General features: G+C 32.2%; 1 protein-coding gene across 1 annotated transcript in view; it reads left to right on the top strand.

The window, feature by feature from the left end:
• Positions 1-288: 288 nt before the first annotated feature.
• LOC114332924 (uncharacterized) overlaps positions 289-16,480 on the top strand; it is a 141,929-nt gene continuing 125,737 nt past the window's right edge. Inside the window, exons 1-4 of the mRNA XM_028282714.2 lie at positions 289-513; positions 5,469-5,605; positions 13,658-13,971; positions 14,052-14,138. Coding sequence (XP_028138515.1) covers positions 395-513; positions 5,469-5,605; positions 13,658-13,971; positions 14,052-14,138 — 657 coding nt within the window. The 5' untranslated portion in view covers positions 289-394. The remainder of the gene's footprint in view (positions 514-5,468; positions 5,606-13,657; positions 13,972-14,051; positions 14,139-16,480) is intronic.

Genomic DNA, 16,480 nt, shown 5'->3' on the forward strand with positions numbered 1-16,480 from the left:
ATGAAGTGATAAAAACAACAAAACTTATTACCCTCGTATTTTTAAAATTTATTAGCCTCCATCCATTGACTGCCATCTATTGAGAAGTAGCGTAGGTATAAAAGGAAACAAAATAAAATGGCTGCGAAAAATTTGTTCTTTTCTTTTTGTTGTTTTGGGACAATAAAGTTATCTCTTTATACTACAAAGTACTAAACAGAGATAAACGCTATTATTTGAATGTAATGCATTTTAAACCTTTTTTTCTGTCATTTTGCTGTCACTTTTAAACGTCATGTCATTCATTGGTCAGTGTCAAAATAAAAAATCCAAAGGAAAATGTTTTTAAACAGAAAACTCGATATTATTAAATAAAAGATTAACATAATGCCAAAGAAAAACTACAGAAAATAATATGTCAGTCAATTCAGCACACGATATTTTTGAAATCAAGCCTCTCGTAGAAAATATAAATATAAAATTATGTGCGAGACGTGAAAATGGGGTGAAACAATTATTAGCTTTATTAACTAGGTAATGTTAATTCTTATATCCATTTCAATTATCAATAAGTTTTAAGATTTTAGTTAAGTTAAATTACAAATATTACATCTGAAACAGTCATCAGAATGTCATAGGGAACTGTCTGTCCTATGTTGTAAAATAATATACTTATTTACAATAATATATAATTTGCATTTATTACATACATATAATATGTATTTTCCCCTCGGTTCTCTCTCATATATTACTAAAATTATGTTGCCTTGACAATGTTTTTATGTGAATGAACAAATGTTGTCTTTCACAATATCTTCATTTCAAACAGGAGACCTCTCCAAGAAAATCAAAGAATCACAACAAATAAGCATCTATAAAATGTACCCATACAAATGAAATATTGCTTTCCAAAGTGTTTCAACAAATAGGTATTGTTTCTTTTCCAAAAAAGTACCATTGTTTGCAGTGAGCCACAGTTTAGCTTCTTATAAAATATTGAATTATAATTACTGAACTCTTGTACATAGATGAACCTAAGGTAATATATTAGTGTCATCAGCAAAGTTTATAAGAACAGCTGTCACAATATTTAGCAATGCTCATAGCTAGACCATTTGAAGGGTACAGGGAAAGGTCACAATGTCACTTTTGTTGAATTTTTCAGCAGAGCATTTTCAAAGTTATAAGACTAATATTATTGATATGTTTTGATGGTATTTTTTTTTTCAAAATCATATGTTTGGAAAATTTACTCTGTGGAAACACACGAAAACAATGTGTTTTCACTTATTTCTCCGTGATTCACAACTGACATTCCCTCTAATTAACCAGTAACACCATGACGTTCTCCCTTCTTCTCCTGTATAGGTATTTTTTATTAGTGTTATCTCATGACACAACCCATTTTTAACCAGTGTTATTTACATATAGTAAAGTACAGAATATAACCTATCTAATGAATTACAAAAAATGAAAATTTCTGACATTCCCCCTTTTTTCCCTGCACCCTTCATTTATCTATGCCCTGTGAGATGCCTATAGCCTTACCACTCCTTTTTGCTGAATCATATCCATTAGAAGCATTATTGCATAATACAGGGCTTCCCAAACTTATTCGTACTGTGATGCACTTGGGACTTTGCCATTTTTTTGCGACGCCCCTCAACCCAACCCTCAATAATACTTACAAATTTTAGTACTAGCCTAGTAACAGGTTATAGTTATAACAAAAACACTATTGGAACATTTATAATTTTTATTAGAAATTAAGAACGAAATCAAAACATAGGCACAAAAATAAAAAGGGATATTTATTTATGTAACTGGCTGATTAATGTGAGGGATGTGCTTGCTTTTTTGAGCACAGCTTATGAAACTGGGGCGTCAGTTTGGAAATTGCCACTCTCATTTCTTTTTCTACGTTTATGTTTGACCTGTACTTGTTTTTAATTACTACTGCAACTGCAGAAAAGCCCATTTTGCACACGTATGAAATCGCAAATTGTAATAAAACCTTTAATGCAGAAATACTGATGGCATGATATTCATGAGAAACTGAGCTCCAAAAGCTTTAGACTAGAATCACAGGACAATTCTGTCAGTGCTCTTCTTCCTCTGTTGAAAGTGTCAATTGTGTGGATGGCTGGAAAGGGTTTCTGGCCCAGTCATATTGCTCCAGATCTTGGGGAAAATATTTCTCAAAGTGTTCGCTCAATGATGACATGTGTTGCGTAAACATATTTTTTAAAGAGGGATCAAGGATTTCTATTGATTTTTCTTGTAGAATACCTTGTAAAGCAGGGAAGTTGCAGGATATGAGTATTGTTTCCCTGCAAAGACTTATTAAGATCATTTAATTTTTTAAATATGTCCAGAGGTATGCTAATTTTATTATAAACTATGAATTAATAAAGTTTTGCGCAATATTATGTGATTCTGTATGTAGATACGTGTAAAATTCATTTCTTAATTCGTATACATGTGCGAGTATGTTACCTTTGGACAGCCAACGAGAGTTGTATTAATAAATTAAAGGCATTTCTTCACAAAGTTCTTGAAAGTCTTGATTTCACGGGTCGTGTGTAGTTCACCACTTTAATAATGCTATCCATCACAACACTTAATTCAGGTGTAATTTCTTTGCTGCTAAGGCCTCTCTATGTATGAAAAAGGGGTAGCGCAAGCAACAAAGGTGACATAGTGCCAACTTGCGCTTTTACCCTGGGAGTGGATGCCACCCCTTCTCGGGGTGAAAAATTATTTTATTAAAAATAACCACATAACTCGATAGATGGACAAATTCTAAGCAAAATTTGTTATATAAAGTTATTAAAATAAATCAAAACTTTTTTAGTTATTACTTAACACTTTGACTGCGGGAACCGCATATTTGCGTAATTTCAGTAGTGCACGAGATGTGTGTGGAAATGGAAAAACAAGGAATAAGCAAAAAATATATACAAGCAGTACAACAGCTTTACAAAAATATGACGGTAAACATTAAAACTGGAAACAAATTAACGAGAGAAATTCCTATTAGTAAGGGCGTAAAGCAAGGCTGCTGCATAGCACCTACACTCTTCACTCTTTAAAATAAATTTAAATGAGGCACTCTCACTGTGGAGAAGAAAGTGCTGCAATATGGGCATCCCAATCGATGATGATAGATTGTACACAATACACTTCGCTGACGACCAAGCCATTCTAGCTGAAGACGAGAGTGATATAGACTAGATGCTCAGAAAACTGGAAGAGGAGTACACTAAGTGGGGCCTTACAATTGATATACAAAAAACCGAGTACTTAGTTGTAGGAGAAACACTAGAACGCCTACAAATTGAAATAAGAACTATAAACCCAACAGAAGTCTTCAAATACTTAGGAGTCCAAATAACTTCAAAAGCAGGGAGTAACGATGAAATACATTCCAGGATTGGCCAAGCAAGATCAGCCACCAGACAGCTACACGGACTATTGTGGAGTAATAAAGTAACAAAAGAAAATAAAAGAAGAATGTATAAAACAATAATAGAAAGTATTGGGTTGTACGGCGCTGAACTCTGGGAAATCAGCCAAAGAAGAAACAAGTCAAAAATTAAGGCCAACTACTGGAGACATGTTGCCGACTCACTAGACTTAATAGGGTGAGAAACGAAGATATTAGGAGACAAATGGAACTTGATCTAGATATAATAGACACAATCGAAGCCAAAAGACTTAACTGGTATGGACACCTTCAGAGAATGCCCGAAAATAGATGGCCGAAAAAAATAGAAAAATGGACTCCACCCACTAGAAGAAAAAGAGGTAGACCAAGACGATCCTAGAGAGAAGATGTCGAAGATGCAATGACCACCAGAGACCTAAAAACTGAAGATTGCTTCGACAGAAAACGCTGGAAATTAGGATGCGAGAAGCGGCGACAGCTGTAGAAGACTCGCTTATTATATATATTATCTTTTTTTAAAATATGCATTATAAACCGGTCAAAATTCTTGAAATCATTAATTATGCTCATATAAAGAAACCATTGTACTATTTAAAAATAGCTTTAAAACATGCATTTTTTTACGAAACAATAAAATCTTTGATCTTTAAGCCAAGCCGCACACCAAAGAAACATGAAACATGAAACGAAAAACATGTTTCATGAAACTAAAACACTGCTAAACAAATCTCAAAGTCCGCCTACCAATGAAACGAGTGTGATTCATGCTCATGACACATTTTTATTTTCGTAGAGTTTCATCAATGGCCGGACGTATATTTGTTTAGCAGTGGTTTATTTCCATGAAACGTAATTTACGTTTCATGTTTTTTTGATGTGCGGCCGGGCTTATAACTCAAAAAGTATCGCTTTATATTATTAACTTTATATAACAAATTTTGCTTAGAATTTATCATTATATCGATTTGTGGTATTATTTTTAACAAAAAAATTTTCAGCCCTGAGAAGGGGTGGCATCCACCCCCAGGGTAAAAGCGCAAGTTTGCATCATGTCACCTTTGTTCCTTGAGGTATCCTCTAACAACTCACCAATTTTCATGAAAATCGATGGAGGTTCAACGAAATCGGAGGTGAAAACCTTCAGTAACTGCACTCTATATAATTTGTTTGAACAATAGTCAGCTTAACCAGGGATCATCCTTATTGTCCATTTTGGCACATTTAAGACATAATTTTCAAAAATTAAATAAACTGAAACTGGCATAAATAAAAGTTGGATTATTCTTCTTTTTCTTCTACGGCACTACAGCCTAAGTTGAGCCTTTGCCTCAAAAGTTGAATTATGCTTTTGTTTAACTGTCCTATTAATTCATACAGGCCACAAAGAAGAATCAATAATTAATGTCAATGTCTTGAGTTTTACTACTTTAGTCAGATTTTGTAGTTTTAAATTTTTAATGTCTGAAAAGAAAATCACAAAAATAATCCAAAGTGAACTTTTATCAAATGCAGTAGATAGCATTTTTTGTTAGATTCAAATCAACATCAAACACAATATCAAACCACAGTTTTTAAATAAAAATTCAGAGTTCATCTATTTCAGTCACCATGTTCGTTTAAATGAACGTCAACTTTTAAGCCCCAACGATAGCTAAATCCCATTTTTTATATTGAATCATCATGATCGTCTCAACAACATCGTCTCTGTACGTTGTACTAGGCATAAAATGTTTATGGGCGAAATTTGTTGTTTATAAATCTTTAAAAAAATCATATATTTTAACCTCCAAGTTTTAAATTTTTATCTTTGCCAACAAAAACTCATGACTGAAAGGGTTAAACACAGTAATATGGTTCTTTTGACATTGCATTTAATTTCTCACTGGTTTTATTGGTTTTCCTGGTATGTTAAATGGATCTGTGGCTCATACAATTTATTTTTTATTATGTTATTATAATCTAATTTAAAATAAATGAAATATAAGTTCTGCTGATACGTCAGGACTTCCCTATTTTTAATTTTTTTTCTTTCTTTTTTTAGTGAAGGTGATGTAGTCCTGTACTATACCTATGGAGAGCTAACACCCGTTTTGAGAAGGATACCATGGTTTAATGATAGCTTTAAGCAAATTGAAGCACTTTGTTTTGATCCTTCGGCAACATGGTTGTTGGTAGTATGTAAGTATACTCAATAAAATATTAGTAGAATGAGGCTGACTGCCTACTTCTTGTAGCCGTTTTTCTTACTACCTTTGCAATGCCGCAGAAGGGTTCCGGTTCAACAAGTGGCATTTATGAGCCTTGTTTGGCCATTTCATCTGATTTTTTATTGCTCTCATGGTCCTTGTGCTCTGGTACCCAGGTTACTGTAACCTTGCTACAGTCTCCTAGGGTCCTAGTAGCCCGATCAAAGAACAATCTGACCCCAAAAAAAATAAAGGAAGGATGAAAATTTGGGAATAGGTAGTTGAAATTGTCTATTATTATATAAGAAAAAGTTTACAATTCTACATCCCCTCCATTTTTCAAAATGGAGGGAAATACCCCCTCTCGAAGGTGAAAAATATACATTCAAAATAAGTCCGGAATTGGATAAAATGACTAATTCTAAGCAACTTTTATTCTATAGAGTTTTTCCCTAAGTCAATACTTTTCGAGTTATTTACAAGTGAATATGTTCATTTTTAACAGAAAAAAACATGTTTCCGGGCGGTTTTTCGGAGATAACTCAAAAAGTAAGTATTTCAGCGAAAAAAATATTCTTATAAAAAACTGAAAAAAATGGTGTATGCTTGAGGTCTGTAGACCCAGTAGAAGCAGAGTTGTAGCTAATGAAAAGTAGGTTCTTCTTCATCAAATTCCAAATCTAATATTTCAATGTGAAATAACCCAAAAACGGAGCACCTTTCGGGGAAAATTCATTTCAACTTTTTTAAAGTGTTTAAAAAAAGGTTTATTTTTGTTTTTTAAAAAAACTTGTAACATTAAAAGTAAGTGAGTTACGCTCAAAATATTGTTGGTCCCTTTTATTTTTTGATAAAAAAATCGCGAAAATCACAAGTTTTGCGTATGTGCTTATTTTTGAAAAAGCTGTAGTTAAAATGACTTGAACGAGTAACTAATCACGAGTTTAGGCAAATTTTGAACAGCCATAGCATAACCAATTTTTGTCTAACACGAAAACAAAAAAGAAAAAATATTCAGAAAAGCAAAACGTACATTTTATTACTCTTTAAGATTTTTGATATTACTAGTTTAAGTTAATTCCAATTTTAGAACAATTAAGAACAGTTAAGAACAATTCCATTTTTTTTTCAAAATTAAAAAAAATGTTTTATTTTAAACCCAATTTTTTTCAAAAATGAGCACTTTGAACCAGTGAAACTTATAGATAATATAAATAATACATAAGTAAAGTAACTTGTGAAGCGGTAACGATTAATTTTATTTGGGAAGCTAATTAGGGGGTGATTTTTGCGATTTTTGTACCAAAAAATAAAAGGGATCAACAATATTTTGAGCGTAACTCACTTATTTTTAATGTTAGACGTTTAAAAAAAAACAAAAATAAACCTTTTTTAAACACTTTAAAAAAGTTATAATGAATTTTGCCCAAAAAGTGTTCTGTTTTTTGGTTATTTCACATTGAAATATTCGATTTGGAATTTGACGAAGAAGAACTTACTTTTCATTAGCTACAACTCTGCTTCTACTGGGTCTACAGACCTCACGCGTACGCAATTTTTTTCAATTTTTTATAAGCTATATTTTCACTAAGAATATTTTTTTCGCTAGAATACTTACTTTTTGAGTTATCTGCGAAAAACCGTCCAAAAACATGTTTTTTTTGTTAAAAATGAACATATTCACTCGCAAATAACTCAAACAGTATTAACTTAGTGAAAAAACTCTATAGAACAAAAGTTGCTTAGAATTAGTCATTTTATCCAATTCCGTGCCTATTTTGAAAGTATATTTTTTCACTCTCGTGAAAATATTTTTCACCCCGTATTTCCCAATTTTTATAAAATGGAGGGGATGTAGTATTGTAAACTTTTTCTTATATAATAATAGACAATTTCAACTACCTATTCCCAAATTTTCATCCTTCCTTTATTTTTTTGGAGGTTTTCGTAAAATTTTGTGTTCCCTGATCGGGCTATAGGTTATAACCCCAACAACAATGTGCGGTTATACACACCTTTTTTCAACACATTTTCTCATTAATCTTTTGGAAATGAGTTCCGGAGTGGAAATCGAAACGTCAAATATTTTTTAGGTATAAATTTAATTGTCATTACAATCAAACTGTAGATAATCCCATATAAACATAACATTTAACTTAGATCTTCTTCATTCAAGCAGATAGCCACAATTAGTCTGCCACAACTTATGGATTTGTTTTTGTGCTTTTATAGTCCAAGTACTGAAGCTTAAAATAGGACAAAACCTCGCAATTTTTACAGAATGGATCGATTTGCTTGAAAATTTGAGGATAAGTAGAGGATAGTCCAAGGATCAAAATCTATATGATGCCGTAAGGCGCTTTTTCCATGGGGTGGTTGCCACCCCATCGGGGGGGGGGGGTGGAAATTTTTTATTATATTTTGACCACAAAACTTGGTAAAAACATTCATTCTAAGCAAAAAACGTTCTATATATTTTTGTGATGAAATTAATAGTTTTCGATTTATTCACTATCGAAAGTGTTAGTTTTATATCGAAAAAATCAATGTTTTTAATAAGTTTTCTGCTAATAACTCCAAAAGTTTTCGTTTTATCAAAACTACTTTACTTAACAAAAATGTACCTTTTGAAAAAATAAACAAAATCGTTTTTTTTTTTAATTTTCTTGAAGACCAACAGTCTTCGTCAAATGCTAAATATTGTAGTTTCAAAGTCAAAAAACGGGAAAACTATGCATTCTACGAGGAGAACTTGTTCAAACTAATTTAAAGTATTTAAAAATATATATCTCCAGAAATAGAAAAAAAGTCTCTAGCTCAAAAAAAAGTGACTTATAATGAAAAGAATGTCAGTCCCTATTTTATTCAGCGAAAAAGTGATCGTAAGCAACCGCCCTAATCACCAACCTAATTCAAATTAGGCATTGACCTTATTTGGTCTTCTTTATTTATGTATTATTAATAGGTTCTAGAAGTTTGAGCGGCCTAGAATGATTGGTTTTTAAAAAAATGGAGTTAAAAGCGAATAACGAATTTTTGTAGATTGGAAAAAAATGGCTTTTTCTTCAGAATAGAAAGATTAGCATCAGAGATACGAAAAAATGTTTAATAATAAAATTGTAGCTTATTTAATTCCCAAGAGCCTGGTTTGCAAAAAAATTTTCTACGGCACAAATTCAGTGAACTATTGACAATTAAAACTTGTAATAACATGCAAAAACCATCTTTACCAACCCTTTCAAAGTCACCTCTTTTTGCGACTGAGGACTTTTAAAAGATTTCCTTTTTATGAGAAATCCAATTGCAAGCATAATAATGTAAGTTAGCTGTGTTTTTAGTCATTGGTCTTATTCATTCTTCATTATCTATGTATTATTAATAGATCTAGAAGTTTGAGTGACTTAAAATGATTAGTTTTGAAAAAACTAGAGTTAAAAACGAATAACGAATTTTTGTAGTTTGGTAAAAAATGCCATTTTCTTCAGAATAGAAAGATTAGTATCAGAGATACGACAAAATGTTTAAACATGAAATTGTAGGTTATTTAATTCCCAAGAACTTGGTTTGAAAAAATTTTTTCTACAGCAAAAATTGAGTGAATCGAAATGAGTAAAGTTGGTAAAAAATTGATTTTTTCGATATAAAACTAACACTTTCGATAGCGAATAAATCAAAAACTATTAATTTTTTCAAAAAAATGCATAGAACATTTTTTGCTTGAACTGAACGTTTTTATCAAGTTTTGTAGCCAAAATATAATAAAAAATTTCCACCCCGAGATGGGCTGGCAACCACCCCCATGGTAAAAGCGCCTTTCGGCATCATTTAGATTTTGATCCTTGGACTATCCACTACTTATTCTCAAATTTTCAAGCAAATCGATTAATTCTGTAAAAATTGCGAGGTGAAAAGCTTCGGTTCCTGGGCTAAATAGCTAAATCACGGTTATTAAAATTTGTCAGCATTACGAGCAGATTATCTTCCACGATCGACTGGCAAGAAAGACTAAAGTAAAATCGGAAAGGAGTAGGAAGCGAGAATGGCATGTGTGCTTATTTCTTTCCGACCCCGCACATTTGCGGATTTTTGGAGCAATATTGGACCGGAATGTGATCTGAACGTTAGATGACAGGAGTGTCCAAGCCTTAAATGTAAGACGGGAAAGGACATCATACTACTATCACCACATTATCTGTGTCACAGTGCAACATGTAGTTGAATTTAAAAGTATTATGCAGTCATAATTTAGTAGTATGCAGTCATAATTGTTATTTTGTAGGATCATTTTAGTCCATTTACTCACAGTAAAATATTGCAAAAAAGGGATATTGCGCCGGGGGTACCACTTTCACCCCTTCTCGGGGGTGAAAAAACATACATTAAAATTAAGTCTGGAAGTGGATTAACTAACTAATTCTAAGCAATGTTTTCACCAAATCAATATTTTGTAATTATTTGCGAGTGAATATGTTAATTTTTCAACAATAAACCAATTTTTAGACGGTTTTTCGCAAATAACTCAAAAAGTAAGTATTCTATTGAAAAAAATATTCTTAACAAAAATATGGCTTATAAAAAAAGTAAAAAAATGGTATGTAAGTAAGCACTTTTCGGAGAAAACTTATCATGACTTTTTAAAGTGCAAAAAGCTTTATTTTTGTGTTTTTTTAGTTTCTGGCATCAAAAGTAAGCAAGATACTCTCAAAATAAAGTTGGTTCCTTTTTTTGGTAATAAAAATCGTGAAACTACCCGCTAATTAGCATCCCAAATGAAATTAATCTTTACCGTTCATAAGTTACTTTACTTATGTATTTTTTATGTGATCTCTAAGTTTCATCGGTTCATATAGTCCTGTCGTCAGGGGGGGTACAACGGCCTCGTTAATTCAGATGGACTTACTCAAGTTTTTTTTATGTATTTTGACCCGTAGAACACGAATTTTTTGGGTAACAGTTGATCCGGATGTCGATAAGATTGTTATAGACCAAGAACTTGAGGAATCAAATAACAGCGATTTTTGGCAAAACAAAACACTATTTTGTATTTTTTGGGCCATTTTAAGTAAAAAATATTTCTACAAGTTTTTTCGTAGGATGCACAGTTTTCGAGATAAACGCGGTTGAACTTTAAAAAAATCGAAAAATTGCAATTTTTGAACCCGAATAACTTTTGATTAAAAAATAAAATAGCAAGTCTGCTTACCGCATTTAAAAGTTTAAGTCAAATTATATCGGTTTTGATTATTTCCATTGGTAAAAATTTATTTTTTTATTGTTTAACAAAGCTATAAACACGTAGGGTTTCACGTGCTTTTACATGTGTTTTAACGCATGTAACGTAGAAATAGTCTTGATTGCACTAGTACCTATTCTACCTACTCGTTCGATTTTAAATGAGAAATCATAGAAACATCACTCACGCACTAGTTGTTTGTAGCTTTGTTTAACAATAACACAATAAATTTTTAGCAATGCAAATAATCAAAACCGACATAATTTGACTTGAACTTTCAAAGGCGCTAAGCAGAATTGCTATTTTATTTTTTAATCAAAAGTTATTCGGGTTTAAAAATTGCAGTTTTTCGATTTTTTGAAAGTTCAACCGCGTTTATCTCGAAAACTGTGCATCCTACTAAAAAACTTGTAGAAATATTTTTTGCTTAAAATGACCCAAAAAATACAAAATATTGTTTTGTTTTGCCAAAAATCGCTGTTATTTGATTCCTCAAGTTCTTGGTCTATAACAATCTTATCGACATCCGGATCAACTGTTACCCAAAAAATTCGTGTTCTACGGGTCAAAATACATAAAAAAAACTTGGGTAAGTCCATCTGAATTAACGAGGCCGTTGTACCCCCCCTGGCGACAGGACTAATAGTGCTTATTTTTGAAATGGTTGTAGTTGAGGTTGAACGAGCCGCTAATCACGAGTGTATGCAGATTTTGAACAGCCATGTTTTAACAATTTGTCTTACAGAAAAATAAAAAAAGCAAAATATTCAGTAAACCAAACCTACATTCTTTTAATGATGTTCTGAAGCTATTTCCTTGTGGCATTTTTATAATCAACTATTTTGATTTACATTCTTTTACTATTTAAGATTTTAGGTACAGTTTGTCAAACGTACGAATGAGTTTGAAAATCTGACAATCGTCTTAACGCCGAATGGTGATTATAAGATTTTCAAACTCTTTCCTACGTTTGACAAACTATATCACTAATACTTTTTAAGTAATTTTGAAAAAAAAACGCATTTTTTCAGAATTTAAAAAAAAATTACCTTAAAACCAAATTTTTTCCAAAATGAGCAATTTGCACTGATGAAACTTACAGATCATATACACAATACATAAGTAAAGTAACCTGTGAAATGGCAACGATTCATTTTCTTTGGGATGCTAGTTAAAGGGTGATTTTCACTATTATTTTTACCAAAAAAAGGGACCAACATTATTTTGAGCGTAACTTGCTTACTTTCCATGCTAGAAACTAAAAAAAAAAAAGAAAAATAAAACTCTTCTTAAACATAATAAGTAATCATTTCGTTACGAACCGAAACAAGATCCGTCTTATTTTAGTTAGTTCAGAGAGCGCCAAAAGCACTCGTAACTAGTTTGCGCCAAATCAAATATCTCAATCCAATCAAATACCAATCAAATATGCGCTCTCTGAAGAAACCTTAAGAAGGGTTGAAACTAGTTGAAAGAGTGTTTTTGGCGCTCTCTGAACTAACTAACATAAGACGGCTCTTGTTTCGGTTCACAACGAAATGATTATTTATTATTTTTATTAGTTCTACTCTAATTAGACCTATCCTAACATATGCAGCGGAGACAAGGACCAATACAAGAAAGACGAAACAACAAATCAACAATATCGAAATGAAAGTATTAAGATCAATAGCGGGCATATATTTAAGAGACAGACAAAGCAACAGAAGTATACGAGAACGATGCAAAATTCAAAATATTAACAGGTGGATAAAAACAAGAAATAAAAACTGGAACGAACATGTAAACCGAATGGAACCAGATAGATTAGCGAATATCTGTAAAAACAACAAGCCGTATAGCAGAAGACCCGTTGGAAGGCCGCCAAAAAGGTGGAAAGACAATGTATAGTCAACAACAACTGAAACAGAATAAGAGGCAGACAAACAGGAGTAATCCTAGTGGCGCGAAGAAGAAGAAGATTAGTTCTACTCCTATTCTGAGTGTTGGAAACTAATCTTTGTTGGAATTTTACCGTGCTGGGCAGGCGGGAAGTGAGATGCAATCTGATAGATCTCCCTCGGCCTTCTTAGCTCCGGCAATTCGTTGGCTTGCAAATTTTAGAAGCCACGAATGGTGTAACCAGAAGATTACTTCTAATAAAGTTTTATTTTCAATACTGTTAATATTGAATGTAAAACTTTCGTTCGTCTTTTTAAACACTTTTAAAAAAGTTGTGATGCTTCATTTTTTGGTTATTTCACGTTGAAATATTCAATTTGGAATTTGACGATTAATAACCCATTAGCTACAACTCTGCTTCTACTGGGTCTACAGTCTTCATACAACATAATTATTTTTTGCAATTTTTTATAAGCTATATTTTTGCTAAGAATATCTTTCTTATATAAAATACTTACTTTTTGAGTTATTTGCGAAAAATCGTCTAAAACATGGTGTTTTTGTCTAAAAATGAACAGATTCGCTCGCAAATAACTCTAAAAGTATTGACTTAATGAAAAACTCTATAGAACAATAGTTGCTTAGAATTAATCAATTTATCTAATTCCGAATTTATTCTGAACATATGTTTTTTCACCTCCGAGAAGGGGTGGTACTCACCCCCCAGTGCAAAAGTACACATCGGCACAATATCACTTTTTTCTTTGGCATGTTAGCTATGTGTATGCCAAATTTCATGTCAATCCAAGCGATTCGGTAAAACTCGGAGCAAAAACCGTGAGTAAATGGACTATTTAGAATTATAATTTTATCCTAGTTTCTTAAATCTGTTACTATGTAAAATATTTCACTAATAAACTTGGTTTTTAGCTTTAGACTGTTCCCTCTACATAATACCAGCTTTAAGTCTAGTTGACAAAAAACAAAAGATCGACTGCAAGTGGTCCTTGACTGACATAACACATTTTCCTCGTCCTCTTCAAATTCCTGATTCAAAACCAACTAGTGCTATCTGGTGGCAAACTTTGGATTGCAATCAAAATGCTTTGGTTGGATTTGAGAATGGAATTATAGTGCTTATAAGTCTGACAGATGGAAGATGCTTAGGAAGCTGTACTATTGGTGAGATTGTGGATAGCCTTAACATTTGCCATGACAACAATTTGGAGATAATATCTTTACTGGTTTGTATAATATCTAATACAATATGAATTTTGTCATTACAGTGTAAATTAGGTTATATAGTTTGTTACAATTATTTCAGATTAATGGTGCCAGTGGTCAACAGTGGCGTTTAGTATTAGAACAGCATTCTACTGGTTATCTTTGGCCCCCAGAAGCTTATACACAAGTAAGTATATTATTTTAATGTTGTTTTGTAATTTTTTCTTCATCTTAATCAACTGGATCATTGCAACGCCTCGCCGCTCGTGCGCGGACGCTACGTTGCTACACCGGCTGTCGGATGACAACAAAGGCGTAGCCCGCTATGCTCTAGTGGAGATGGGGGGTTCGTTGAGACTTCACTTTCAACCTTAATATAGATGTTAACTGGGCGCCAGGCAGATTTGCCCCACGGCCCACGCCTAAAGTAGACTGCAACTTCAAACCTACCAAATTGTTGCAGTACAAATCATGTGGTATATGGAACAAATGAAATTAAGCGATACCTCACGTATAAATTATCTATTAATAATAAATAAATAAAAAAAACAATAAATTAAGTCTGTAAATAAATATGAAATAATTAATAATATAATAAACTGAACAAATATACCAATATTGAACAACCACAACGATAACCTACCAAGTAACTAGTTGCGACGAAGCAAATAGGGCTTCTAGCCCTCAAAATTAACCGAAAATGGAACCGCTGTAAAACACAAACCAGTATAACAAACCGAAAACGCACTAGGTACTACTCAAAAATAAACTAAAATTAATAAAGCCTAATGAACATAAACGCATAAAAAAAATAAATTCATAAAAATCCTTAGTTTAAATCTGTGGTGAGGTATCCAGCGATATATCCAATAAGAAGAGTAACCAGTAGCGAATTAACTACGTGATCAAACAATTGCAAACACAACGAAACTAAAAATTGCAAGAAGAAATTGAAAGTAAATGGAGACCCTAAAAAGAGAAAAATAGTATTAGTATATCTCTTTGTATTTACACTATCATAATATTTTATAAAACTAAATCTAAAACTAATAAGTTAACCTAAACTGTCAAAATGACGTCTACTACTACAGCAACTAATAAATTAACAAAAATAAAAACTAAAAACTGACTGAAAATCAGTGTCGGCTCGTGAGTTTTACAATAGGGGAGGCTATAACTAAGTATAAGAAATCTAGACAAATTTGCACTAGCAAAAAAAATGTAATTTAAGGCTCCATTCGTTTTTGACCATTTTTATTTACATTTCACCTTACGGGGACCCTCACTCTTACCGCAGGCTTGCATTGATAACTGAGATGTAGAATAGCTTTTGTAATTAATAATAATAATATTGTTAGAATTATTGATACTAAAAGAACTTTATAAAAACAGGATTAAATCTAAAATTAACGTAAGTACCTATACAGTTTACAATTTTTTAAAATTCAGCAAAAAATGCAAGCATGTCCCCGCTCTTTTTTATTTATTTTAAAAATAAAAAGTCCACAAACCTAATAACATTTTAAAACGACAGTTTTTTCATTATTGCACTTGTAATCTGTCAGAATATTAATTGCACAACACAACAATGAACGAGGAATCACTTAAAATACTTACCACTTTATGTACATTTCACCTTACGGGGACCCTCCCTCTTACCGCGTTTTTTCATTATTGCACTTGTAATCTGTCAGAATATTAATTGCACAACACAACAATGAACGAGGAATCACTTAAAATACTTACCACTTTATGTACATTTCACCTTACGGGGACCCTCCCTCTTACCGCATGCTTGCATTAAGAGGAAACAGTAGCGATCAACAGGTAGCCAAAACGCGTTCCAAGATTGCGGCTGTAAATTTGAATATTTTTTCGAGTTATTTGGCACACTTATTCGCAATATAGCAAAGAATGGCGGTACAGAGCCCAATTTGAAAAATATATTAATATGTGGAAATTACTCTGCAATTAAATGCAATATTAAAAAACGAGCCTGTACCGCCGTTAAGAAGAACACAAAAATACACTTTCTTCAAATAAACTTTTTTATCCGATGCCTAGATTTTGTGTCATTTTGGAACTACTAAAATTTTTTATTTCATTAGTAGTTCCAAAATGACACAAAATCTAGGCATCGGATAAAAAAGTTTATTTGAAGAAAGTGTGTTTTTTTGTTTTGCTTAATGGCGGTACAGGCTCGTTTTTTTAATATTGTATTTAATTACAGAGTAATTTCCACATATTAATATATTTTTCAAATTGGGCTCTGTACCGCCATTCTTTATTATATTACGAATATGTGTTCCAAATATCTCGAAAAAATATTCAAAATTACAGCCGCAATCTTGGAACGCGTTTTGGCTACCTGTTGATCGCTACTGTATAACCTTAATAACTGATGTAGATTAACTTTTGTAATTAATGATAATAATATTGTTTGAATTATTGATACTAAAAGAACTTTTTAAAAACAGGGTCAGATCTAAAATCAACGTCAGTATAAATTTAAATCAACGTCAGTTCAAC

This window comes from Diabrotica virgifera, chromosome 2 (assembly GCF_917563875.1).
Source record: "Diabrotica virgifera virgifera chromosome 2, PGI_DIABVI_V3a".
In the NCBI taxonomy this organism is placed as follows: Eukaryota; Metazoa; Arthropoda; class Insecta; order Coleoptera; family Chrysomelidae; genus Diabrotica; species Diabrotica virgifera.